Source organism: Neolamprologus brichardi, chromosome 2, assembly GCF_056152115.1.
Source record: "Neolamprologus brichardi isolate AB-2024 chromosome 2, ASM5615211v1, whole genome shotgun sequence".
Lineage (NCBI taxonomy): Eukaryota > Metazoa > Chordata > Actinopteri > Cichliformes > Cichlidae > Neolamprologus > Neolamprologus brichardi.
The window spans coordinates 20,891,793-20,919,158 of NC_142105.1; the positions used below are offsets into that span (position 1 = coordinate 20,891,793).

General features: G+C 42.0%; 1 protein-coding gene across 2 annotated transcripts; it reads right to left on the reverse strand.

The window, feature by feature from the left end:
• Nucleotides 1–402: 402 nt before the first annotated feature.
• On the reverse strand, nucleotides 403–26,934 carry cyfip2 (cytoplasmic FMR1 interacting protein 2). 2 transcript variants are annotated; one of them, XM_087848253.1, is made up of 30 exons: nucleotides 26,762–26,934; nucleotides 19,453–19,602; nucleotides 19,253–19,342; nucleotides 16,961–17,038; nucleotides 15,568–15,669; nucleotides 15,201–15,382; nucleotides 15,001–15,097; nucleotides 13,892–14,020; nucleotides 13,681–13,785; nucleotides 13,506–13,594; nucleotides 13,116–13,353; nucleotides 12,790–12,942; nucleotides 12,384–12,523; nucleotides 12,150–12,297; nucleotides 10,559–10,712; nucleotides 10,182–10,338; nucleotides 10,004–10,100; nucleotides 9,415–9,491; nucleotides 9,200–9,308; nucleotides 8,967–9,086; nucleotides 8,675–8,874; nucleotides 8,494–8,581; nucleotides 8,241–8,384; nucleotides 8,006–8,096; nucleotides 5,969–6,099; nucleotides 4,269–4,341; nucleotides 4,032–4,126; nucleotides 3,288–3,526; nucleotides 2,409–2,556; nucleotides 403–2,309 (listed from the first exon to the last, which is right to left on the reverse strand). In XM_087848253.1, the coding sequence occupies exons 2-30, from the start codon at nucleotides 19,567–19,569 to the stop codon at nucleotides 2,142–2,144; spliced, it is 3,759 nt and encodes a 1,252-aa protein (XP_087704379.1). In that variant the 5' UTR covers nucleotides 19,570–19,602; nucleotides 26,762–26,934; the 3' UTR covers nucleotides 403–2,141. The 2 variants fall into 2 exon arrangements, with proteins under 2 accessions (XP_087704379.1, XP_087704380.1); XM_087848254.1 differs by lacking the exons at nucleotides 403–2,309; nucleotides 2,409–2,556; nucleotides 3,288–3,526; nucleotides 4,032–4,126; nucleotides 4,269–4,341 and adding an exon at nucleotides 4,355–5,557.
• Between the last annotated feature and the right edge of the window lie 432 nt (nucleotides 26,935–27,366).

Below are 27,366 nucleotides of genomic sequence, written 5' to 3' on the forward strand. Positions count from 1 at the left end.
AACCTTAGCCACATCCCTAACTATAGCCCCATAACCCTAACTACAACCACATCCTAGCCCCCAAACCTAACTCTAACCGCCCCCTTTTTTGGATTTTCTTTTCCCCTTGAGTGGACATGGACAATTTTTTTCCAAAGTCGCAAAGGTATGACATAACAACGTAATTGAGCTGCTACATTGATCCAGGTACAACACCAACACGAAGATATGAGAGACCCTTCCTATAGGCCACCTGGCATATGTAACAGATGTAGTATGTACACAAGCTTCATTCAACAAGATTCTCAAAACAAACAAATTTGGAAAACTAAAACCTGAAAACATCCTGGATGTTCAGGTGTAATACGGGATGCTGCAAGTAAATGGTAGAACCCATTGAAAAGCAAACATGCCAAATACAACTTCTTCTTTTTTTTCAGTTAAACATTTTTTATTTCATGGAAATACAACATAATTTCAAATCCTTTGCAGGAACATTGTTGTACATTTTATATTCTTTTTCTCCACTTTTTTTTTTGTACTTCAAAACATGGTCACTTGTACAACAATATCATAAACAAAGCCTCATGTCACAAATGGAGCCATTGATGACAATAAATTACATTTGCCATGCTAAGGTTTCGAGATGACACGCCGGTACCGATCATGTTGACGAGATCAACCTTTAAATGAACCGCAAGTCAGACTTGAATAAATACGCTAAAAAGACACCGGAGTTACAAAAGAAACTTTCTTCATTCAAAACGGAGCAGAAAAAAGAAGGCTGCTTTGAGGAAGGTTACTTCATAATCATTTGTCTTTCTTCATAAGAAAAAAATAGGGACAAGGTTTTTGCATATTTTGATAACACTGCTAAATCTAAAGCAAAGAGTCCCACAATAGTAAATACTGACTATATTTAGGAAACTGCCCTTTAATCATAACTGACATTTTAGTTTATTACTTCTTCTTTTTTTAATTATTTGTTCCTTCGCTGTATGAGGAGAATATTTCATCTTCACCCATTCATACTCAAAACAGGTTAATCTAGTACAGCACTGTCTTTATACAACCTAGAGGTATTTTCTAATCTTTTTGTTCCTTTTTAACTCTTGAAAAAGCAAACACATTTACTCAGATGACTGTGTGTCTTTTTGCAAACTGTAAATAATATCACTGTATTCATATACAGAATATAAAAATCTTCCCAACAGACAAAAGAGGAGGAGGGGAGGGGACAAAACAAATTTAAAAAAAAAAACTATCGATGAGGTTTTCCAGTCAATAGAAGAGAGGCAAGTATGCAAAGGATGGTTAAATTAAAATATTAATAATTAAAAACAAAGAACAATTACGACACTCAACACTTCACTTTGTTCAACGGTGAAATTTACAGTGGAACTGGTTACCGAGTAAAAGCGTGTCAGGAGGCCGACGAAAAACCAGGTAAACTGAAGGCAAATCAAAGATGCAGTGTACCTCCGCTCCTTTGAAAAGCAGGCCGTGTGTGAGAGTAATGAAAAGTATATAAACGCGTCATGACAGACGCCTTGTATCATGGACAGTGGGTAGATTATTATACGGATGCATCACGATAAACAAGTTCGGGTCTTAATAGAGGACACGCGTAGAGATCGCACAGGTGTACTGGTGCCTGTGCGAGTACTTTTAGGACACGTTGGATCACGTAAGAGCACCATGTTGGACTTAAATATATTTATATATATCTATATCTATATAATTTGGAAAATTTGTTATTTGTTGCGCCGTTTCATATCACATTTTTAAAAATCAGATAGTCTAATTTTTGTCTCTTTTGGCATTTGTATCAGTGGTCCAGCGAACAGGTAAGCAACTGAAGGAGTAAGAGAAGGCATGCACGAGTCTTGAGTGGGAGCCACACAATCGAGAAAATAAAAAGAAGAGACGTGACTATACACTTCCACCTCTGGGCTGCTCCGCTTCTCGTAAGAACCCAAAGACACTCATTTGTATTAAATAGAGGAACAGTTTGAGGAGACGTGTCTTTGGATTCTTACAGCCAATGGGGAGCTATTGTGGTACCTTACACCTCACAAAGAGCAGTAAGAGGCAGAAATTAGCATCACAGCTAAGGGGAATGTGTCTTCACTTGTGTGTGTGTACAATTTTCAAAGGTCTTTTCAGCAAGTGGTAGCCAGGGATTGGTGTATAGGAGGCTGGAAACAGCGAACATGCTCCACAGTGGAACTGTCCGTCTCCACTGCCTTCATGTACTTGTTCAGGATGGCAAATATCTCATTGTTGAGGATCTGGTACTTCCTGATGCGATCTGCCATCTTCTTCAGCGGCTACGGAAGAAAAGAAGGGATGTATTTTTTGGACTTATAATTGCGAGTCTTCATCAACAAGGCAAAATTGAGGATACGCAGCAGATAACGTGTACCCACCACATTTTTGATGATCTCGTCCTTGCCATCCTGCCTTTGGACTTTGAGCAGGTGGTAGCAGAAGTCGAAGAGGTCAAAGCGACGCTGCTGTCCCAGCAGCACGATGATGGCACAGCCGGCCCAGTTCAGCCCATCCCCAAAGCACTGCCTGTAAGGACGAGCACAAACAACACGGGGAGGGGGCGGAGGGGTGCGCTTTCATTATGTGATGCACAACTCTCGAGATGTGACAAGTCTGCAAAACAATGATGCAACGCTGATGCAACAACGCTAGAATGTTTCCAGCTGCTCTGGCGACACAAGGGAGCAATGCGCCATGGAAAAATCCTCCCTCTGTCTGGGTCCAAACTGCTGTCACATATACACAGCCCGCCCCTTTCAACTTATTTATTTTCAGCTCTTATTCAAGGAGGGTGATGTAAAGGGTGTGTAGCAGAGTGATATAAAAAAATAATTAAGGGGAAGAAACTAAAGAAGTCACATAGTGTGTATTGAAACAGTTTCCCCCAAAATGTTTCCACCCCTTTAACTTCTCTTCTGATTTGCCAACTTTAACCTTTTTATCAGAAGAGAAAAATACTGCTGGACCTGTCATATCAACATCTGCACCAAAATGGACCCAAAGAATATAACAAAGCAGGCCAAATTTAGCTTAAAAAAGGAAAATACATCAACAGCCATCAGAAGTCATCAACACAAAGCTGTGGGGAATTTAATTTTCACCATAAAGCAGCCGAGGACAACAGACACTCTTAGAATCTACCATTAGTTTGCTGATAACTGCAGACTTCCCTTGAATGACTTTTCTACTGTCGCTTGCTGTTGTGCTCTGCAAGTTTTCGCCACAAAAAGTGACTTTCTTTGCCAGGCGTCACTTACTCTGCAGTGAACTCGTGCGTTCCCACGGGGATGCAGTAGACGAACTGCATGGCGCTCCACAGGCGGTGGAACTCCATACATTCGTCGACATGCATCACACCGTTGGTGGGCGGAGGACCGCGCCACACCGGATCCTGCAGGAAGCTGCGGATTCGCGTTAGGATGACCTCGAACATGGAAAGGCCACAGCACAGGCGCTCTTTGGTCAGCAGGTCTCCCTCCCGCGCAATGGCAATTTGCTGGTAAAAAAGAAAACAGGCAGAATGCTCAAGGGTGAAAATCTAAGAGAGAAATCAGACTATTCACTTCCTAGAGAATTTGCTGCGGGATTTTTGCCACTGCTATCCTCCTCTGTCGCTTGCTGCTAGAAACTTAAAGCTGATTACTCAGCTTTTTCTTTCCTCTGAAAATCCGCAGGCTTCTAGTGTAAGTCAGTCAGCTTAAAGGATAACGCTAGGAGAGAGAAGAGAAACTTTCCCTCCAAAAGTCTAAAAAGTCTTTAGAGAATTTAGAAAATTGTGGGGAGGCTTGGCAGCTTAAAGAGAAAAGATTTTGAAGACCAGCTATGAAAATTGTGCAAATTCCCTTGAATTATTTATTTATAATCAATAAATAGTTAACAATGAAACACGCCTGAGAAAAGTAGGAGGAAGGGGTCGCATGATTAAGCTGCAAGACTGTATGACTATAAATATGTCCTTTCAGGTCTGCTTTCATGCCCATCAGAGGGGATGTTGAACTCACTTGCGGGGTTCCCAGCCTCTCAATTAGAGGCACGAGGTGGAGAGGAGCGTACTTCGCCTCCAGCCGCTTCATCCTCACCTCCAGACGCTCTCCCTCTGTGCGGCACACAAATACCAACAGTTGCGGACGTATTTCAAAAGAAAAATGCTTCTCAGATCATCTCAAATTTCAAACTGCGAGTAATGTAATTTGCACCCGTCTGCTTTTTAATTCACCGCTTCCAAACTTGTTGTATACCTTTGATGTAGACTCTGGGAAGAATGTTCTGGAAGGGAGCGGCGTGAAGCAGGTCACAAACTTCCTCCTGGGACTGAGATTTAAGCACAACACAGACAAACAGCTCATTTTAATCCAGGAAGTCGCCCGCTGTTATTCTCTACGGATGCCCTGACAAAGCATGCAGACAGCCATGAGGTGGCTTTTTGCTGAACTTCTTAATTAAAGTGTTTTAAAGACATATTTTTGAATGCAACTAACACGAGCTCCGAACCACAGGTCTATGCTGACAGATTAGTCAACACAATGTCAGGCTTAGGGAGAGTGGGGAGATAAGATAACTGAATTAGAGTTTGTCTGTGTGGATAATGATGCTACGATTATCAAGCAATGATGACAGGCCAATTTTAAAAGGATTATAATTTTAACACTTTAAGCACAAAATCCCATCTAGTCGGGTTTAGCGGCTCGAGGTCAAGTTTACAAACATCTTAATGAATCGAAAATGTCACGTGGCTCAGTGTGTGGTTTTTTGTTTGGTTTTTTGCCATTAGAGACTAAGGAGCAATTTCAAGCGGTCAGAGCGATCGTGGTGGTGACTGTTTGTCAAGACGACAAGGTACAAATCAAAGAAAAGAGCAGAGGAGCAGCACCTCGAGACCTCGGCTAAAAAACAAAACAAAGAAAAGGGACCGGCTAGAAGAAAAAGCCATGCAACACGCACTCGAATGCACGCACACTTAAGAGACAAACAACACACAACTAGGCTTTTAGTAGACGCACAAGCAAAAAAGAAAAAAAAGAGTGAGATCTGGGCAACGTACAGGCATTACAAGTGCCCAGAAGTAGAAGACAGTCATGGAGGCAAAAGTGCAGAGTTTAGCACAAGAATGTGCGATCACCTTCTAAAATAGTTATGATTCAATGTAAAAAACCATTTTCTGTGACGAATGCAGCTTGATTGTCTGTCTCACTGATTTCCTGCAAGATTACTGAAAGCTTGCAATTTGAATATCGTGAAACGTGTCGGAGAGGTGAAGCAGAAGCAACAAATTGTTGCATTCGTCTTAGGTGCACTCTTCAAACACTCTTTTAGTTTCACCTCACTCTTTTAAAAAAAGTGAAAGATGTCTCCGTGCTTTTGCTTCCATGGCTAATTGAAGGTAAACTGCGTGTGTGTCAAACTAACACGGAAAAAAAGAGAAACAACAGAAAACAGCAGCCCAAACCAACAAGAGATAAAAGAGCAAACACATTTGGTCATGCTGTCATTTTCTGGTAGCCAATAGGAAGACCTAAATCCTTACCACCTGTGGTAGTTGCCAGCGTGTAATGAAAAACAGAATTGTATTTCAGAAACGAAAAAAAAAAAACCCTCACACACAATCAGAGTTTAAACACTTTGGGGCGTGTGGACTGGGAGCCTGATGGCTTCTGACCGTGGTGTTTGATTTAGCGAGTGAATCAACACCACAAATTGGGTGGAAACCTTCAGGCACCCAGGTTTGTTGGTCACCCAGATTAAAACAAGGCAGTCAAGAGAACTTCATCTCAGTGGTCCTGTTTACTGAGCGTGCTCGGAGACCACAGACAGAGTTATCAGAGGAATCTTTGAGAAAGCAGTAGTAACAAAAAAAGAGAGAGAGAAGGGGGGGGGTGCGGTGCAATAATCACATTAAAGCATTATGGGATTTTGACACTTGTAAAGAGAAAAGTCCTACCAGAGCTTGCTCAATGAGCAGGCAGAAGAGGATGGCGTTTCCCACCTCCCTTAAGCTCTGGAAGACATCCGTCTTTAGCTCAGCATACTCAATGATATCCTTAAGCTGGTGGTGGAAGAACTCCAGGATGCCTGGAATGGCAGATGGAGAAAAAGACAGGTGTGATACGGCGCTCCATCTGCATTTTTAAAGATACGCTGATAACATCTCTACTCTCCTACAGTCTAGGAAGCAAGCGCCTGCTAATATCTCGTTATGTCATTGATAATCTCTTGCTAGCGGGATGAAATGCGGTGATGTCAGCGGGTCCACGCGGCCTCTCTGACCCACATTTGGTCTGAGCATCGGGGCCTCGCAGCAGAGGACAAGAGGATCATTAACTGCTGTCAGTGAGATCACAGGCAGTAAGCCAGGTACAGACCTCAGGGTACAGAACATCAGTAATCTACAGATTACTAAGCCCTCCTCTTAGGGATATTCCATCTGACTGCCTCTAATCTGCAACCACAGCTCTGGTCAAAATGCATTAAGGCAGGTCACGGAGTGCACAAAGATGTAAAAAAATTAGGCAGGTAGAGGATTTTTTGTGGTTTAATTGGATATTGTGCACAACCCAATGGCTGAGAACAGTCGTGTTCCTAACTGTATTTTGTAGTGGTTCATATGTTGTTATCTAGTATTGTACTGCTTTCTCCAAGTTATGGCTGAATCTTATTCCAGTACTGCTGAATGTTTCCAAGATCTGACTGAAGCCAGAGAGGCAGTCTGTGCAGGACTTGCTCCAATAGTGAGCGGCGATATCTGAACCTGAAGGAAAATGTGAATTAAACTGCTGTGCTGTGCATCAAATAAATAAAATATCTGCATTACCAATAACCAGCTATAAATAGTTTGTTACAGCACTTTTGTTTCATATTTGTTCATTATGTAAAGAATACTGTGCAAAAGCCTTGAGCCATGCATTGTTTATTTATATTTTGCTCAAAAAATAGGAAAATAAGTGCAATGATTAACTGAAACATGTAAAAACATAAATGAAAATTTACTATGTGAGGCAAAAACACAGTGTATAGAACTCTATCAAGCTTGAAAGCCAATTTTTGGTTTGACCACCTTCTTCAACACAGCCTTCAACAGTAGATGGCTCAACTGAAAGGCCAGGCGCATCCTCTCAGCTGCAGTGTCAGGTCTTTGCTGGATTTTTCTCCACTTTTCTAGTTTCCTCATTTTTTTAACCACACACCATGTCAAGATATAACACGTTTTTGGATAAGAGCTCTTTGGAAATCAGTTAATTCGTGCAAAAAACACTATTTCATGCCTGTCAAACTGTGTTCTCTTTGGCAACTTTCACAGATTCAGCTATGAAAGTGTCTTTTTGCCTTTTTGTGAGAGGCAGCTGGTAACAAAGCACCTAAAGATACCGTTTAAAATTGGTTCTCTGTTTTGCGCCTTTTATATTCTTGAAAGTGGCTCAAAAAAACAAACAAACAAACAAAACATGTCCAACGTTCAAAGCAAAACTCTGATGCATCCTCAAAAAGCGTGCAGAACAATTGCTCAAGAAAGTAAAGCAAAGCATTTTTTTAAAATGAGGGGTTTTTGCACAGTACCATAAGTGCATTAAAGTAGTGTGAAGTTATTGTGACGCTGTGGTTTTCAGGCTAAATGATCTGCGATGATAAAAATCTCATATTGAATGTGCTAATCCGCAGCCCGTTTATCATACTTGACATGTAAACTCGTGCTTGGTGCACAGCTTGATGAGAATGGCATTAATTTTGCAGATATATTTCAACTAAAATTGTGGTATGCTGGTGGTACAAAATTTCACAGCAATCAATCAGGTATTGCTCAAATTTCGAGTTTATGTCGGTCAAAGCACCAACCAATATGCAGACCATTAAGTTTCTTTTTCTCTGATTGCCCCCTTATTCAAAAACGTCTTAATTTGACTTACCTGAAGTCAAATAAAGAATTATATTTAAGCAACAAAATGTGCTCCATTCATTGTAATTTTGGGGATTATAAACTCACCTGGGGAGCCGTACTCGTGGCGCGGTAGGCGGCAGATCTTGGGCATGACTTCTATCAGGGTTTTTACATACTGCAGTATGGTGCCCTGTAACTGTAAAGTGACAGAGAAGATGGATAGTTCACAGCAGGCGAGGGGAAGAGAGGGCACAAAAAGGAAGGAGAATAATAACTGAGGATCCAGCACACTGAGGGGGAGGACAGCATGCTTTTCAGGATGGAAAATAAAGATAAATACCAGGCTCTTGACAATCTTAAGCAGCTCCTCCATCACCACAGCGATGCCTTGGTAACCAAGGAGGTGGCAGATGGTCTTGAAGTGAGGCGGGCCAACAAAGTTTCTGTAGGAGCTGTATATGTGGGAGTATGCAATGTTGAGAGGCTGAGAGGGAAAGAAGGAAACAGACACAATGTTATTCTGAAGCAAGAGGAAGTTTGCTTTACACAAAAAATTACAAGTCTTTACTATAATATCACAGATGGTACCGCACCTTAGACCCATACAGGTAGTAAGGCTGTACGTTGGCTGGCTTGTCTCTTTGAGGCTCCTGGGTGAAGGGAATAGCCGTCCGTACAAAGCTGAACAGAGGGAGACGAAAAAGGGTAAAGAAAAAACACAAAAGGTAAAAGCAAATAAAATATATTCCTGCAAAACAACAGCGTGAAACTGACCGGTTCGTGGACCCGTTGTAGCAGTAGTTGGGGAGGAAATCAAAGTTGAGTTCCCAGAAGACGTGGAGAGTGATTCGTCCATAGGGGGCGGAGACATTGTGGTTAGCCTCGCGGAACATGGCGTCAAAGCTGTCCAGCGTCATGTGTTTGGACAGGAGGCGGTGGGTTAGCCTGTTAACCTCCAGCAGCCATTCCAACTCCTGTCCAGACATGCAGTGTGAGAAGGATGACGCGCACAGGACACAAAAATAGATTGACGATTTTCACTAGTTTCCCTGATGTTTGAGCTCACCACTATAGAGGTAAGATCCTCGCTCTCAAAGCGGCTGATGGCGTGGTCCAGGGACTTGTACATTGCTGCAGAGATCCTCTGGGTAATCAGACGGTTCAGGTCAATCGAGCGACCCAACAGCTGCGCGAGACAACAGGGATTGATGAAAAATACAGTGTGACAGTCAGACTGGTGGTTAAATAAATACCGATACAGCAGATGACCTCGAGCATGTGTTTTCATGTTTCTGCTACCTGCACGTGTCTCTGTTTGAGCAGCGTCTCGTAGCGGTTTGATGGAGGATACGGGATGATTACGCCATAATTTTTACACTCAGCTCTGAAGCGCTTGTCTAGGAGGACACTGAAGAACACATGGCATATGAGTTTGTAAAGTCTGCAAAGAGTGCCTCAATATCTGCCAATAACTCTAAAATACTCTTTTTTAAAGTCACATTTTCTTTTTTTACCTTCCAGCCATTGCTTTGTAGTAGGCAAATATCTGATCTGCTAGCTTGTAGACAAACTGATCAAAGCAGAGGTTTACCTGAGAACAAAGCAAAGAAAATGGTTATTAGATTCAATTCAAAGTATTTATTGTCATGTGTCACGAGAGAAAAAGGCATTTCTCTGTGCAATGAAATTCTTTCTTTGCTGTCCACCCACAGATGCTGATAAATATATACAATAGAAATAGAATATATAAATACAAATAGTACAAATAAATGAAGACAGAAAAGGAGACAGAATATGGAGATTTGAAACAGAGATGTGTGCAAAAGAGCTATAGCTTAATATGCTGGCTTAATATGCAAGATGACCTGATGTGCAAAAAAATTATATATTATTACTGTTCAAAAATGGGTCAGCTGTTCAAGAGTCTGATGGCAGTGGGGAAGAAGGAGTTGTTGAGTCTGGATGTTCTGGATTTCACACTTCGAGGGCAGAAGTGTGAACAGTCTGTGTTGGGGGTGTGTGGGGTCTTTGAGGATTATTAGATTAGATTTATCCCCTTAAATTTACATGGGAATACTCCTAATGGTGGCTATTAGACCTTACCTCAGCCTCGATTTCATCATAAAGGAACTGTTTCTTGAACTTGGTGAGAGCGTAGTAGCCACTGTCATTATACAAATCTAGAGGGTACAGCACATACCTGAGAAGAGATAGTGGGAGTTAAAATACTGCTCTTTTCTAAAGTCATAAACAAAGAGTGTTTAACTGATCTACTTCTTACTCCATCATGGAAGGCTCCTTGGTCTCCAGGATGTGGTCAGTGAGGATCCACGGCATGGACATCTCAATGGGGAACTGGATTCTGCGGCCCATGGTGAGCTCCAGGAAGAATTCTCTGAACCAGAGCTGGGACAGGTCACAGCACTGCTGCAGGGCCTCTGGGTGACAGGACAGTGGCAGGAAGAAGGAAAGAAATGGCAGAAAAGATTGACGAGCATTAGAAATGTTTGCTCTCATTGCTCTTCCGTTGCCTCACAAAGGAAGCAAGAGTAAAAGCTGTTAATAATGTTAGCTGATGCTGTGGAGTATTCATTCACTTCTCTTCTGGTTTTTCCTTTGACAACTTGGTCTGTTTGAACTTTCAGAATTCCAGCTTACCACTAAAGTTGAGCAAATGTGTGAAGAAGAAGGACTGCTTGTGGAAGTCTTCTATGGCTGTGACTATGGGTCCATCAAGGCTGCTCCGCAGAGTCTTCTTGGATCCACTCTTGTCTGCTATTAGGGATTCCAGCATGGTGCGTACCATGTACAGCTGTGGAGGAGAGAGACAAAGGTTAAAATATAAAAAAAGTGGAAACCTCCTTATTACCAAGCAGCAACCTGGGTGAAAAATGAAGCCAGTGTAGAAGTGTAAAAAGGAGCCACTTCCACAGGCACTAATGTACCGCCATACAACAGATGAAACAGAGATGCAGGCTTTAGAGCCGAGCGCTGATAACAAGCCAGATGGTGTCTCTCCTCTTTAGTCTGGAGGACGCGGTGTGCGTGTTTTCCGAAAAGAATTAAAAACTTCGATTAATCTGACCACAAAACCTTTATTCAGTGATTATGAATGAGCTTTGGCCTAGAGAACATGCTTCTGGATCGTGCTCTTTTTTTGCATGATCGCACTCTAACCTGCAGATAGCAGGTTGCAGATAGTAACTGTGCTCACAGACAGTCATTTCTGGAAGTGTTCCTGGGCCCATACGGTGATTTCCATGACAGAATCATTCCTGTTTTTAATGCAGTGCCACTCAAGGGCCCAAAGATCATGGGCACCCAAGAGCAGATGGTCTGCCATTTTTGAGACTGGTGATGGCATCACATTCAAAATATGCTAAATTTTTTTATGAAATAATAAAATGTTTCCATTTAAACAACTGATATGTTTAAACAGTAGTGTATATAAATTTTACATTCATTGCATCAGACGAATATGAGTGCACAAAAGCTCATGTGACAAACCATTATTACTCATTTGAAACCTTTATGAAACAACTGTCAGCTGCGAGAAAATTCAATATTAATGAATCAATGGTACGGAAGTAGAGGAAGCAAGAAGAATGAGTTGAGTAAAGTTTGACTTATCTGACTGTTTTGTTTCACTTAATGCGCCTTATAATCCAAAAAATACAGTTACTTCTACCTTCCTTTAGTATGTCCAGAAGTATAACGTTTTGTGCGATGGTTAGCATCTTCCGCTGCCTTTGACGTTGCAAAACGTTTTGTCAACATTTTTGCGTTTGTTGGGGAGAAAACTTACAAACATACAGTGCAGCACTTCAGAGTCACACTGCTAGCGATCGAAGATTTATGTAAATTTGACAAGCTGAACGCATTCTGTACTGTACAGGAGAGACGGCACGGAGGAGACTGATTGACAATAGTCTAGAGCCAATCGGGACAAAGAACACAATGCACTGTTTAAAAAAAAAAAAAAAAAAAAAAAAAAGCATGCAAAATTGCACAAAGTCAGTCAGTTTCTTTTAAATGTCCCGGTGATTACACGGTTTCCCCCTGGGAACATCGTGCAGCATAACTCACGCAACTCTCACACATGTACATTTTCAGGTTTTGCAACTGCTAATAGGAAGTTAAGCTACTTTAAAAATCTCAGTAGTTTCAAAGATAATACATGCAGATCTAAATGCTTTCACTACAGACTGAACACCATTCTTTAAGCACCCTGGTCCGTTTCACGTCTCACCTGCGTGCTGGAGGGTCCGACGGCTCTACGAGGCACCTTGATATCAAAACCGCCTTTCGGGTCCTTCTCACCCCTCAGACAGGGGTCATTTGGAGGTTCCCTGGCTCCTTCCCAGTCACAGACTGTTTTTCGAATGGCCTGGAGAACACTGCAGAAAAATGTAAAAATACTTTGTCTGTTATTTAGTCTGAAACAAAAGAAACAGATGCATTTGTGATTGCATCATTTTTGTACCTGATGAGAACGTTCTTCTTCTTGCGTACAGCCTGGCGCAGAGGTTCTCTAAGGGTCATTTGGGCAAAGTCCTGCAGAGCTGCGTAGATGGTATTCCTAATGGCCTGGTTAAACACCGACTCCATTCGGCCCATCAGAACCTTTGGGACACATAACATCGTTTATTGCATCACCTATTTTTTTTATGTCTTAGTTATTCTCTATGAATGCAACTATAAATCAACTATATATGAATATGCTTTTTTCCCATGTCACTGCTTTAATGTCAGTTGTGCAAGTTGCATTTTTGGAAATAAACTAGTGAAAACTATGCTTGTGTCAAATCATGCACTCAGCTGAAGTGCAAAAAAATATCCAGACAGTGAACATCAGTGAGAGTGCTACTCATATTAATACAATCTTTTACCTGCAGCCCTTTGATCATGGCAATGACCTCCACCAGGGCAAACTTCTCTTCACTGGTGTAGTTGTAACGCGTGGCTCGCTCATACTCCTCCGCCGTGCCTGGACAGTCCTTATTACAGAATTTATCCGTGGGATGTACCAGTTTCCATGAGTACTGAAACAAAGGAGAGCTATAATTAGGTCAAAGCCAGAACAATCAATAGCAACAATCAATAAAAAAAACAACCCACATCATACGTCCAAAACCCACTCATATTCACACTGACGGCCCCACAAAGCATTTTCCCTACCCACACAGGGATGCAATCAATCCCACGCTTTACTCACAACTTCCATGACGTGCGTGCTCCACTTAGACAGCAGCTGCAGACCCCTCAGAGCCAGGTCGAACAGCTCCCTGTACTCCTCGTCTGACTTCTGGCTGTCCAGGCCCGAGCCGGTCACCACTTCGCTGTTGCTGTAGCGCGCCAGCTCGGAGATGAAACGGATGTGGTCATCCCTGATCTGCACCATCTGCTCGCACAGGTTGTACTGCGGAGAGATGCTGCTCTGAGTGCATGTCCACCTGGGCACAGATGGGAAAAGAAGGTTGGGAGGGAGTGTGTGGGAGTTTGGTCATCGAGGAATTTTACTTCAGCCTGTAGTTGTAGTGGTGGGAAAAAAAGAAGAGTAACATCCAGATTTCTGTAAATTACACCAGTGGATGGGTTTGCTCACTTGGACTTGTTTTCTTCATAGTGTGCGCTCGTCTCAATGTAGCGTGACAACTCGATCTGCATGTCTCCAAACAGCGGCACCACTTGCAGCTGAGAAACAAGAGTGAACGCCTCACTTCGGGGATAAACACAACAAAGCGTGTAATGGGAAAAAGAAAACGCTTAAAAGCCCTTACTTTGAAGAACTTGTCGATCTTGCTCAGGTTGATCCTCTTTTTGGCATCTAGTTTATAGATATTACTCACATTCCCATCCATCAGGTACAGACCAAAGCCCATAACCTGTCAAAAAGAAACGGAAGGGGAAAAGACAAATTGGCAAAAAGAAAGAGATCATTTCGAATTGTTGCGAGCTGGCGGCGGATAACGATGTCAAACGCGCGCTTACCTTAAGCAGCATGTGTTTCTCGCTAGGCGTCAAATACATTTTGTTCTCATAATAGTCTACACAGATGTTGACAATGTCTGCCAAAAGCTCCTCGTAGCCGGGAATCACCTCCAACTGTTGATGCAGGCACTGCACGGAGAAAAGCGCGACACAACAAGTCACCTTTAGATAAACAGTAATGCACTGACAACACAAGAAAGGAGGACTCACTGTACCCTGTGCGTACGTGGGATTAAACATCAACAACAACACAAATAAAATAAGATCGAACACAATTCAAGAGGACCAAAATCAGCAGGTTAAAGGCTGATTTAGGTGAGAACAGCCACACTAATTACATAACAGCTCCTCTGCTCTGACTAACATTCAGGCAGCAGCTCTGTGACACCTTGAGCACAGCTGTGAGTCATTCATTCGCTCAAATCATTACCCTGGAGCAATCCAGCTCACCTGGTGTACTATCACCAGGATATTTAATTGTATTTGCAATAAACCCCCAATTAAAATGTCTATTTTCACAAAGATGCACTAAAAAAAAACAAAAGAAAGATGGAATCTAAGGCTACGTCCACACGTACCCGGGTATTTTTGAAAACGCAGATTTTTCTATGCGTTTGCACCTTTCGTCCACACGTAAACGGCGTTTTCGGTCACTGAAAACGGAGATTTAAAAAAAAAAAGGCCAGGGTGGATATTTTTGAAAACTCCGTTTTTGCATTTACGTGTGGATGAGAAAAACGGAGAAAACGCAGAAAACGCAGCGTCAAAGGTGTGCGCATTTTTTGACGTCACACTGTGCGCCACGTTATTGTTTCGGTGAAATGAATTTCTACAATACTATTACTGTTAATTACAGCTTTGTTTACTTTTTCCCACCGAGGCTTCTAGACTTCTGATTGGCCAACATTTCTGCACGGTTAGAAATATATCGCCACCCGTTGCTTTGGCATGTTCCTAGCAGCGTTTTCCTTCATTTCTGCCTTTACGTGTGGATGGGATTATTTTTTAAAACGAAAACGGAAAATCTCAGTTTTCAAAAATACCCGTGTACGTGTGGACGTAGCCTAAGTCATAGTCTTTTATTAGCCACGCATAATCCCCGCACTGACCTGAGTGATCCTGTTGTGGTTCGCTAAAAACATGGAGAGATTCTGAGACTCCTGGATGGACTGGGGATCAGCCATCTTCCTCAAGAACTGAGCTGCCCTAGAGGTAGGAGAGGAGAGGAAAGTTAGTTTGGCTCTGCAGCGTGAGAAAAAAAACCAAAAAAAAAACGTACATTTGGATCTCTTTACTTAGGGTTCACTACCGTTTGTAGGCAGAGTGATCGTTCTTGACGCTACACTTCATATTCTTCAGTTCGTCCAGCACTGCGAACATGTTGATGAATTTGCCCAGAGTGAGCAGATAGGCCTCAGACACAAAGTCTTTCCTCCTCTCGGCGTGGCACAGACGCTTCACTTCGCTACAGAAGCGTTCTATGGCTTTCCTCTAATAAAAAACAAACACAAAACCAACTGATTATCAACAGCTCTATTAATAATGAATACATATGCATAAAAAATGTTTAAAAACCCTCCTTTGTCTCTATAGACATAAACATACGTTGGTCTGTTTAGTGCTTTATCATAGAGTTTCCTTGATCTAGTTTATGTAATCTTAAAGTAGGATCTTACCTGGAAGTACATGAACTTCATGAGCTTGGTCACTTCGGGCTCTAGCACTTCCACCGTTTTCTCGTAGATCTCCACTCGGTTGGGCTGCTCGTTGCATTTCACCTAGCAGACACAAGATGGTGCCATCACACAGCCTGATCTCACAGCAACAGTGCACCACATGTACTTTCACCCAGGTAACATATTAGTTGCTCCAATCCCCCACGACCCCACGCCCATCTTTTTGCTCCCTTTTCCCAAAAATCGTGATTACTAAACATTTTCGTTTAAAACTGTAAACGTCAGTTTTGGGGAACTTTGTTACATGTAACAATAAAATCATTAAGGTCACACTGCAGACCTGAGGGCTGTACTAGGAAACAAGATTAGTGAGGTATGCTCAGTTTAAAGTCAGAGTTCTTTCTCTCTCTCTTTTTAACCCGTCTACATCACCATGGCAACTAACACTGAACGCTGAGGAGGTCCAGCTTGCGTGGTCCTAATTTGCTGCTCAGTCCAGCAGCTGACAGGACAAAGATGAGTGAATCGATCGGCCGATTTGTAGACTTTTAATGCTTAAGAATATCCAATGTGTGGAATTGATTTCATTCTCATCTGGCCACAATTTCCACATCTCCAGAATACGGGACAGAGTAAGTCCCGACTGTAGCGAGCGCCATAAACAGCATCAATGAGGGCACACTGAGTAGGACAATACGAACATACAAGTTCACTACATTTGAATGATTTTCTACAGCATCCTCCCCCTTGATTTATTTGCAGTGTTTGAAGTTTGACTTTTTTTTATAGTCTTTATATTTCCTTTTCTCACATGTTCCTCTGGGAGTTAAGTGGGCAGCACTTGAGGGTCAGTTTATGTGAGCGTGCACAGAGAAAGTCTGAACAAACAGAAAAAGCTGACAACCACCCGCTGCAATGCCTCTGACTGGGGTTTAAGGTTTCGCCGAGCCAGCTAATGTAAAGAAAGCCTGACTGTGTTGAACTTGTGACTACACCCCTTTGTTAAGGCAAATGCTTTGCAGTCCAATTCGGTTTGAATTTTTTACGTAACAGGGTGGTTTCTGATTTCTTTTTCCCCTTTTTATTTATAGCTAAAAATACAGCTGTCAGTGAACCAGAAGCTCAGCTGCAGGCGGTGATGTTTCTGCTCTGTAGAATCACCACCGCCTGCAGCTGAGCTTCTGGTTCAGTGGCTAAAAGGTGCAAAGTTAGGCAACCCAACTACCAACCCACAACTCAAGCCTAGCAACATCTGCCTTTCATACGGCCTTTTTGGGTAATTGTTCTTTACAGTGAAAAGACAGTGTGACAGCTTGAATAAAACTCTGTTATGATGGTTTAGCATTAGATCTAAAGGTTAAGATATGAGGACAGGAAGGAAGCGATCATTAACCTGGGGAATGGCTCTGGAACAGCTTCTCCATGTGTAAAGCATCACAGCATATTCATGTCCTTCCTCCAGCATCTCATTCTGTAGAAATAAATAGAACAAAGACATTTAATTCCTCATGTACAGCTGAAGTCACGCCAGGACTAGATACCTCAACAAGCTCAAGATTATATCTACACTGCTGTGAAAAAGTATTTCCCATCTTCTTTTTTGCACATGCCACATTTTTTTTGTTGCAGATGATCAAACTAATTATTTTATTAGACAAAAATAACCTGAGTAAATGCAAAAGACATTTTTTTAAATGATGATTTTATTCATTAAAACAGTAAAAATAAAAATGACCCAACCGTACCTGGCCCTCTGTGAAAACCTACCCTCCCCCATTAACTGTTAACTCATTAATTAACTGTGAATTCAATTTCACATGCCACACCCAGGCCTGATTACTGCCAGCTCCTTCGAATCAACAAAACACTTAACTATAACCTGTCTAACAAACTGAAGCAGGCTGCAAAAATCTCATCTAGCAACTCATCAAGCTTTGATCTCTAAAAAATGAAGAACAGATGTAAAACACTGAAGTCTGGACAGGGTTACCACGTCATCTGTAAAGGTTTGGGACTCCAGTGAATCACAGTGAGAGCCATTATCCACAAATGGAGACAAAACTTTAAACCAGGCAACCAAAATTACTCCAAAAGTGCATCGATCACTCATCTAGGAGGTCACCAAAGAACCCAGAACAACACCTGAAGAACTGCAGGCCTCACTTGTCTTGGTTAAGATCGGTGATCATGATTTAAAATTCAACAAGAGGAGACTGGGCAAGAATGTCACCTGTGAGAGAGTTCCAAGGTGAAAAGCACTGCTGACCACAAAGAACACAAAGGCTCGTCTTAAATTTGCCAAAAAAAAAGTCTTTGTTACCGTTTGTACTGGAGCACTGTACCCAAAATTATTTCCCCTAGGGATCAATAAAGTATTCTGATTCTGATTGATGATCTCCGAGACTTTTGGGAAAATCTTTTGTGGGCTGGCAAGACGAGAGCTGAACTTTGTGGAATCTTTGAGTGCCGTTACATCTGGTGTAAAATCAAAGCGAGAATTTCACATAAAGAACATCACACCACCAGTCAAACGCAGTGGTGGAGGTAGCGTGATGGACTGAGGCTGCTTTCTTCTTCAGGATCTGGATGACTTCAACCCATGAATTCTTCTCTCTACCAGAAAATCCTGAAGGAGAATGTCCAGCCATCAATCTGTGCACATTTGGGATACACAGCAGGACAATGATCCAAAACACGCCATAAGAGCACCTCTGGGTGGCTCAAAAAAACAAAAAAACAAAATAAAGGTGTTGGAGTGGCCTAATCACTTAAACCCAACTGAAATGCTCTGGCATGACCTTAAACAGGCCCGTTCATGCTTGAAAACCCTCCGATGTGCCTGATTTAAAATTCCTCCACATTGAGGTGAAAGACTCACTGCCAGTTATTGCATACACTTGATTGCAGTTCTTGCTGTGGCACAGTTAGGGGAAGTTTAGGAGAACTGCTTCTAACACGGGGTCAGGTAGGTTTAGATTCTTCTTCCCTAAAAAACTGCAGATGGTACTGACTCAGGTTATGTTTGTCTAACATTAACATCTGTTTGAAGTGTGACAAATAAGCAAAAAAATGCTGCTAATGCTACTAAACACATCACACATCTCAGATTAAACCCCCATTGCAGGACTTGATAAATATTTTAGCAGGGAAACATTTCATCCTCTCAGAAATAGGAAAGACAGATTCCTCCATCCCTGCGGCTAAAGGACGAGTGCCCCCAAATAGCCTGGCCTCAACCTGAATGTGACTTCCTCGTTGAACCGGTTAAATAAAGCTCTACTTCCCCTCTTCGACAGTCACATCACATTCTCTGTTCATTCACAATCAGGGGAGGGATGTTTAGTGCTCGGCTGCCTCTCTGATTCACCAGCGTGTGAGTGGAATTTGTGTCTGCAAGAGTGTGCGTGCGTTATTTGTATGTGTGTCCCGCCACAGGCCGAGCCAAATCCTAACAAAAGAGCCAAATGATAATCAATTCACATGAAACAAGGCTCTCTTTAAGGGCACGAGGCTGCTTCCCACAGTCTGCTTTGATTTTGCTGAAAGAGGAACAAAAACTAGTGAGGTGAGACCACAAAAGACTGAATTTCACTAGTTAGCTATTAAAGGAAAAAAAAACAAAAAACTGTGGAATGGAGAGCAATGCCGTGGTGTTTATTTTTGTAACCAGCGCCGCAGGTCTCACCATGCTGGAGTGGACTGTGGCTTGCTCGATGTAACGGGCGATGCCAGTCACAAAAGCATTCCTGTCTTCAAAGTTGGTGTCAAAATTCGCCTGCGGAAAGAGAGACAAAAAGGGGTCAAAAGACTGTACACTGAAAAAGACCAATCAGCTGGGGACGATGGTGGGTGGCAGCGGTGGCGGCACTGTGAACCAGTGCGTACCTGGTACATAATAGAGGAGGGAGGGGGTTCAATGCACGGCTGCTGGTCCGGGAGCGGCAGCTCCTCCAGCAGGTCCACGTTGGACAGAGCATCCTCCAGGGTCACGTGGGTCGTCATGGTAACGAGGTGTCACTCAAACAGCGCCCCAGGCTGACATAGACAGAAAGAGCAAACAGAAGGAAAGATATGAGTTAAAGAGGCACCGCAAAAAGGAGGAAACGTGCTTTGTGGTTCCCGAAACAGAAGGTCTCACACGAGGACTTCCTACTGCAGTTTTACACATATACGTCGGCAAACGGGTCAAAAAGTTACAGGTGAAAATGACTTGGTCAATCACAACACAATACTTTTTGCAATAGGCTCTGTATTGCACTGACATGTACTGCAATTTGGGGTGGCTGTAGCTCTCATCTACTGATGGGAAGGTTGGTGGTTCGATCTCTGATCTTTGCTCCGCCAGTCTGCATGCCAAATATCCTTGGGCACGATACTAACTCCAAGTTGCTCTCTGGCGCATCAAAGCACTTACATAGAAAGAGCTTAGAAAAAAGTGCTTGTATAAATGGGTGAATGAGGCATGTTGTATAAAACGCTTTAAGTTTGCTTAGGTAACATTATATCAGGAGGTGAGCCCTCTTGTTAGTAGAGTAGTATCCCCAGAGTATTTTCATGTATGTGTTTCTTTTCAAATAATAATAAAATATCAGTATTTGGTGTCCTCGATACAAAAAACCCAAACTGACACGTGATACTGTGCAGCAAAATGAACCTGGGGTGCTTGTCTCAATCGGACAGAAAAGTCAGGGGACAACTGATCAAGAAATTACTGAATAAACAGATAAAAATGAATGAGCAAGTTACACTCTAGCAATATAAATGCATTCTATAGTCAGATACTGCAGGGTTAAAGGAGACATACATCAGACACTGTCTTAGTATGTCTAGACAACTTCATTTCCTCCCATGAAGCCCTGTTTTGGTGCAGAAAGTGTGTGCATTCACCCTGCACCTGTATCACTTGGGGGGAAGAAAGGGGAAGAGGCCCCTTGCAGTTTCCTTTTTGGCTTTTTGCTTGACTAGAAGAATATCGGAAGAGCATAATTCATGAAATGCCAAGACCTGGAAAATGCCATTGATCTGGCAAAAAGCAGAAAACGCTTCAAAAAACAGTGAAAGTTCGACAGCAAACACAAAAACGTGTTATCTTGTAAATGCAGCATTGGCAAAATCTGCTTTCCTGTTAAACTCTCAAATTGCTGGCAGCTTTGTACTTTTTTATCAATTCAAATAAATATCAGGTGGTATATATATGAATGCATGATTACAGTTTCACACTGCAGGATAACGTTAAAAACTACACAGTCTCAGTATGGCCCTCTCCTCATTATAAACCCTAGCTTAGCCGAAGCAGCGTGCGCCCATCCATAAATCATGTGCCTCTCAGAAACTTGCGCTTTACGTCTGACAGCACAGATAATCAGCTTAATATTCACAGCCAGCACAAGCAGAGAGGAAAGTGTGAACACCAAAATAGAAGAAAGGGGAAATTTAAAAAAAATCCTCCAACAGTGAGAAATGGGAAGATGGGACAACTTTAAAGTAAATGCAGAATCTGCAAAACCGTCATTTTGTGACGCGAAGCCTACATAATGAGTTCGCCGGCTCTTGGTCATCGGTAATGGTCGCATATGCAGGCTTAACCAATGATCACAAATGATCTGAAAAGAAAGTGGGTGGGGTTTCCTGTCATATACGACTGTGACATTTTTTTCACATGGTAAGCCACCAGTCAAACAGCACCGAGTTCTCAGACCTCACCCAGCTTCCAAAATATATGCACACACAGTAAAGATACTTTATATGGGTGCTGCAGCTCTGTATACAGTTTACACTGCAACACAAAATGAAGAAGAAAAAAAAAAAAAGAATGTGGCACAAGTGGGTAAACGGCCACTTGGCCTCTTTAGTTAGCGCTTGTGGATCAGACCACACGGGCTTTCAAAACTCAACCTTTATTTTGATGTGAACTAAAGACCCATAAAGTTTCGTGAGTGTATGTTGTGGTGTTACAACACCACAAAAGAAAAAAAAAAAACAACAACTACCAACCTTCTGTCACTATTGCAGTACTTCCAGCTACAGCGGGTCTCATCAATATCAGATTTTACCATGATCAACACACGTAAACACACGCATACACAGATAAGTATAATGATTACTGGATGCTAAATGTAGGTTGTTCCACTTCCCGTTTCTGCTAATGTGTGAATAACCGCTTCTTTAGTTGATTATCGGTGATATCATTTTCCATTATGGAATAGAGTACCACTCATTTGCTGAGCGCTATCGCCCTTTAACTGCTCTTTTTGTTTCTGTTCCATAATTTGAAGTATGACGTTTAATGTGGACACGGTGGTTGTGAAACAGATAAAAGCCGGCAGTTTATCAAGGATGTTGTGTATTATAAGGTGTGTACCAACTTATACTCTACACGTGTGTGTGTGTGTGTGTGTGTGTGTGTGTGTGTGTGAAACCCCTTTTTTTAAACGTCTGAGGATTTTGTCATCTTGAACAGAGTGTTTCCTGTATTCTTTACACTGCTGTGCTGCTTTACAACCTGGATGCGAACACTGTCTGATTCTTTTAAGACCTGGCTGGTTATTTATAACCATTCGGCATACAGAAAATGAAACACGCAGCTCGCTACAGGGGCTTTGTCGGGCAGACAAACGCGCTCAGTGCTGCTAAACTCCCATCTGTGCATGCAAATACAGACGCGCTCTAAAGCCTGGGTTGGCTGAACAAACTTTCCCACCCTATACAGGGCTCTGTTAAACAGTCGGTTTATCTGTCTGTCTCTGTGTGTATGTGCATCTTCGCCCAGCAAAAAGGGCCCCTTCATTCCCTTCTGAGCACTTGGAAACCTAGTTGAACAACCAAAGAGGGACAAATGAGGCAACGAGACAACAACTCGCTTCACAAAACTCACACAGTAATATTCCCTCCCCCCCGCCGTGTTCACGTTATAACTGCAGCCTCTATACATGAAGAGCTCTGGTCTGATGTCTTCGTGACAGCACTGGACAATGAGGTGGTGAGAAGATCCCAGAATATCATGAATAAAGCAGAGGAAAGGAATGAGATGCAGTCAGAACATGGAGCATGATGTAACAGGCAGAAAAAAAAATAATTAAAAAAATATGACCACTCTGCGCTGCTAGGCCTTTGTGTAATACATCTTGCCCGAGAGGAAGACAAAGTGAGAGAAAGTGTGTCAACTCCAGCCTCGCACCACTCCATGGGATCTCCCACCCAAGGCTAGCTTTGTAATACACGCAATAAGACCATATGTGATCAGCATTGAAGGCAAGCACAATACGGATCTCGAGCATTTAGTCACGCATGCGATCATTTAGAAAACGTTCAGCGACACCAACTAACTCTGCGGCTAAATGTGCGTTCCAGCAGCGTCTGTGCAGAGCATCCTGTGCAGGGGACGGTATGTGGCTGAGGTATTTCACAGGCTGGTTGTCATTTCTGAAAGCAGCACAAGAAGAAGAAGAAGGAAAAAAAACCTGCTTTCATCTTATGATTTCTGTGATGTCATGCTTGCAGAGATGAATATAGACTAGGGGAAGAACAAGAGCATGCCTCGCATAACCATCACCAAGCTTGGCAAGTAAAGACAGCAAACGAAAAGTAAACCAGGTGTATCTAGTTGTATTTATGTTGGCAACTTTATGAAAATACATTTGTAAGTGGTGATAATAATAACTTCATCTGACTGCTACAGTTCCACAACAGCTTGCGCTGCTTCCTTTTTCTTTGTCTAGTTCGTTATTTATATCTAGACTCATTGTCTCGCTGTGTTTCTCAAATCAGTCAACTGCAAAATAGTTGTACTTGTACCCTGAATCACTGAGCTGTTTTGGGCAAGTAACAGTTGTGAGGTGGGACCTGCACAAATGTTTTTTCCTCTTTGGATACGTCCCACAGGTTTTAGATCTCGGAAAACTGAAGGCCTAATCAACAAATCGGACTCTTGCAGAGCAAATTGTTCTGCTAAAGGAGAAAATGTGCTGAATGCTGTTGTCTGCCACAATGTTTAGGTAGGTGATAAGTGGAAAAATGAAACTCACATGAGTGATAATGACCCCGAGGTTTCCTAGCAGAATGCTTTCCTGATGATCACACTGACTTATTCCAATATTCTAGCTTATGTACCTATATAGCTTTCCCAGGTAAACACTGCACATATATAGCCGCCCACATGATGATTAATCAGAGCAGCCCACCAGTGGCCACTTCTAATGCTCACATGCTTCCTGTGAGCACAAACGGGGGTCAGCATCATGGCCAGAATTAGGTTTCCAGCAATTTGTGTTTCAGCTCTTCACACAAGTAAGCCTTTCCTTCCAAAAAAAGCATTAACGAGCCTTGGTACCTGACAAAGAAACTGCCGTTTCACCAAGTGGATTACGTTGCATCACTTTTTGGTAGGCACTAACTAATGCATACCAGGAATACCCCACAAAGCCCTCTGTTTAGGAGCTGCCCTTAATTAGTCTTCTAGCTATCACAATTTGGCATTTGCAAGGTCTTACTGTTGACCAGTTTCCTGCTTCCAACACATCTTTCACAACGGACTACTCAGTTGCTCCTTAATATACTGTTTGCTGAAGAACTCTGGAGATATAAGGATGTTTAAATGTTAATTTTAACCAATTTAATAGAATGGAACTGGTATGAAAGCAGCACATTGGTATTGTGGTTTCCACTATTGCCTCACTGACAGAATGTCTGGTTTGAACTCCAATCTGGGGCTTTTCTGATTGGAGTTTGCATGTTCTCCCATGGGTTCTCTCCAGTTACTCCAGCTACCTAACCCTAACCCGAAGGCATGCTTGGGTTTAGGTTAATTGGTGATTCTAAAATGACTGTAGGTGTCTCATGTCAAGAATCAGCCTTAACCTGTTTCTTGCCCTATGACAGCTGGGATAGGCTCCAGCCCCCCTCACTACCCAAAAGCAAAATAGATAATAAGCTAAAGGATATAATTCAATCTTCCCTTTTACATTAAAGGGAACTGCCTGGTTGCACTCACAGCATAGCTCTTAAAAGGAGAAACGGGGATGAGATGAGTTTATGAGTCAATTTTAACCACTCATGATTTATTCTCAGCAGATGGTTCAAACAGGCACATGTTAGACAGCTCCATTTCTAGCTTTATACTGGTTTAGACCACATTAGCCTGACATACAGCTGGTAACTAGCCTTAGCAGTCCAGACATCTCTCTGTGACAATAATAGCGGGATGCTGTGGTGGTGTTTAGATGTGTTAGCTAATTGTCTTTTTTTTCTTCTAATTTTAAAGCATGACAAACATGACCATAACCAACTTCACAGTAAATGATTTGATGGTTTTTCACTTCAGGTGGCAGTAAGCCAACTTTCGTAGAAACCAACCTTGAATTCCCTTCAGTAATGTTAGTACTTGAGTTGCAACTAATTATTATCTTATATAATGATCGTAGCATATGTACGTATTAACCCTTAACTTCTCTTAGACACAATTGAATCTGTAACTTACTATGTAAACTGTCTATGTTACCAGGATTATTAACATCTATGTGGCTTTTGGGAAGTTTTTTTTAATAACAGTCAAATCTTTACAAATTATAAATGTAGGTGAAGTACCTGACCTGAAAAATGAACAACATTATATGTATGTTGCATGTATGTTGTTGACATTTCGTGTATGTTGGCCGACATTACGTGTACTTGTTAGTTGTTGACATTAGATGTACGCTGCATGTACATTGTTGACATATGTGTATGTTACATGCATGTTGTAGTTTTTGTAAATACATTTTGCTTAACAGATTTTAGCGCCGTGGTACTCTGGGTTCATTGGAATGTATATCTGTAAATAAATGTCAATCAAGCAGTGATGCTACTAATGCCAGTAATTGATTACTTTATCTTATGCAATGAATATGGATTTTGCAAAGAAGACAAACAATAAACCTATGTATTTATCTATTTATATTTTAGTGTATATGAACAATACTTTTTGCCATTTGACTGAATACAGTGCAATCATGAAAATTAAAAAAAAAACATCATAAATTAACGTGTGTGTGTGTGTGTGTGTGTTTTAACACATGAGCGAGGTTAGCAAGCTAATATTAACAATAATACCTGAATTGCAACGAAATTTTTCTTATTAATACTACTACTACTTCTACTACTACTGACAACAATAATTATTATTATTATCATTCTTAGCTAATTACACTTTCAGAGAAACAAGAAACACTCGTTTTAGTCAGTCAAAAATGTGAAGTTTTTCCATAAAACTATCATAAACCTAAAGAAGACTTTTTAAAAAAAAAAAAAAATCCTAATTTTACCTGACTATTAATGGCACCGGGTTTCATTTTCATTGTGGTTTTAATTTTGCAATCCTTACTGTTAGCAGAAGCAAAGCATCAAGATTCAAGCATTACATCACTGCTTGTGGGTGAGGGTCTGGCATACAGATTTACAGCTCAGAGAGTCTGCAGCAATGGCAGGCTTACATTTCTACCCAACCTGGCAGGTTCGTCTGTAGGAGAGAAATGGAAAGGAAAAACATCTGGGTTTAGACTAAGCCTGTCTGAGACGGAAGTGGGTGAACCTGTCATTTGAGCACAAGTAACGGCCCTGCCTGCCTGCTGGTGTGATAGCTGTGAAACAATCCTGTGCATCTCGCCATGCTGTGGCCTGTTAGTCGATTGGAAAGAGGGGAGAGGACCTTTAAGGAAAAAAAAATGAAAAAGCCAGAGCATCGCCGTGAAATCGAGCAATCTGAAACACCAAAACGTTCTTTTTTCGACATCTTTCTGTGTCTGTGCAGCGAAACGGTTGTTATCAGCTCAGAAAACCGTGGAGCCTTACGTGCTCCATCATTCATCAGTGCACTTGCCACACAGGCACCCTCTCCTCACCCCACCCATCTCAGCGTGAGCTACGATGCCGATGTAAGCTAACGGGGATCCCATTCATGTGCCACAATTATCCACGATAAAGCGGGGCGCTCGATCCCAATCAAGTCCCTCCTATTTACAAGGGTCCCCCTATTGTTACATTTGCGCACGGACAGATAAGTAATGAGAAAGGATGTGAAATGCGAAAAGGAGGCAAAATAAAAAGAAGGGGGGAAAAACAGCACTCCAGTCTCCAGCCATCATCACTACCCAAAGCACATCACCAGCCCCGTTCATCTTCTTCGCTGCGTCTGCATCCATCGCTACTTTTTGCCACATACCTGAAAATTGCATGTCCGTCCGGCGACAAACTAAATCGGGCGGACCGTGTCGCGGTCTGCGACGGCGAGCCAATGTTTCCTAGGTTTTTATTTTATTTTTTTTCCACGTCTTCTATGTCGACTGATGCTCTAGTTTCGCCCAGTACCAACCCGGTGCTAATCCACCCCACACAAAGAGCAGAAAATGGCTGCAAGTGCATTTTCTTAAAGAGACAGTCACAGGCGATGATGAGAGGAGCCCCGACATGTTGATTCGCTTCATTTGAGCTTCTAGTTTTCTGCTTAAAAATACTTTGGGTACGGATAAATACATAATGCGTTTCAGGCTTTTAAATTGGTAACATCAAAAGCTGTGGGTATATGTTGTATGTATAGGGAAACTGAGGGTAACCTCATTTAAAGGAGGCCGCGGTAAATTCTCAGTTCTCTGTATGAATTCTAATTACATGATAAATAGGATATAGAAAAAAGTAAAGGGCCCTACTTCACCAAGCTTGTACTACTATTTATAATTATGAATTCAAGTCGCACGTAGTAGAATGTAGTTAAATATTATTGTTTATTATTTCAAACGTATGTGTTGAATACAGTACTTTATAATGACA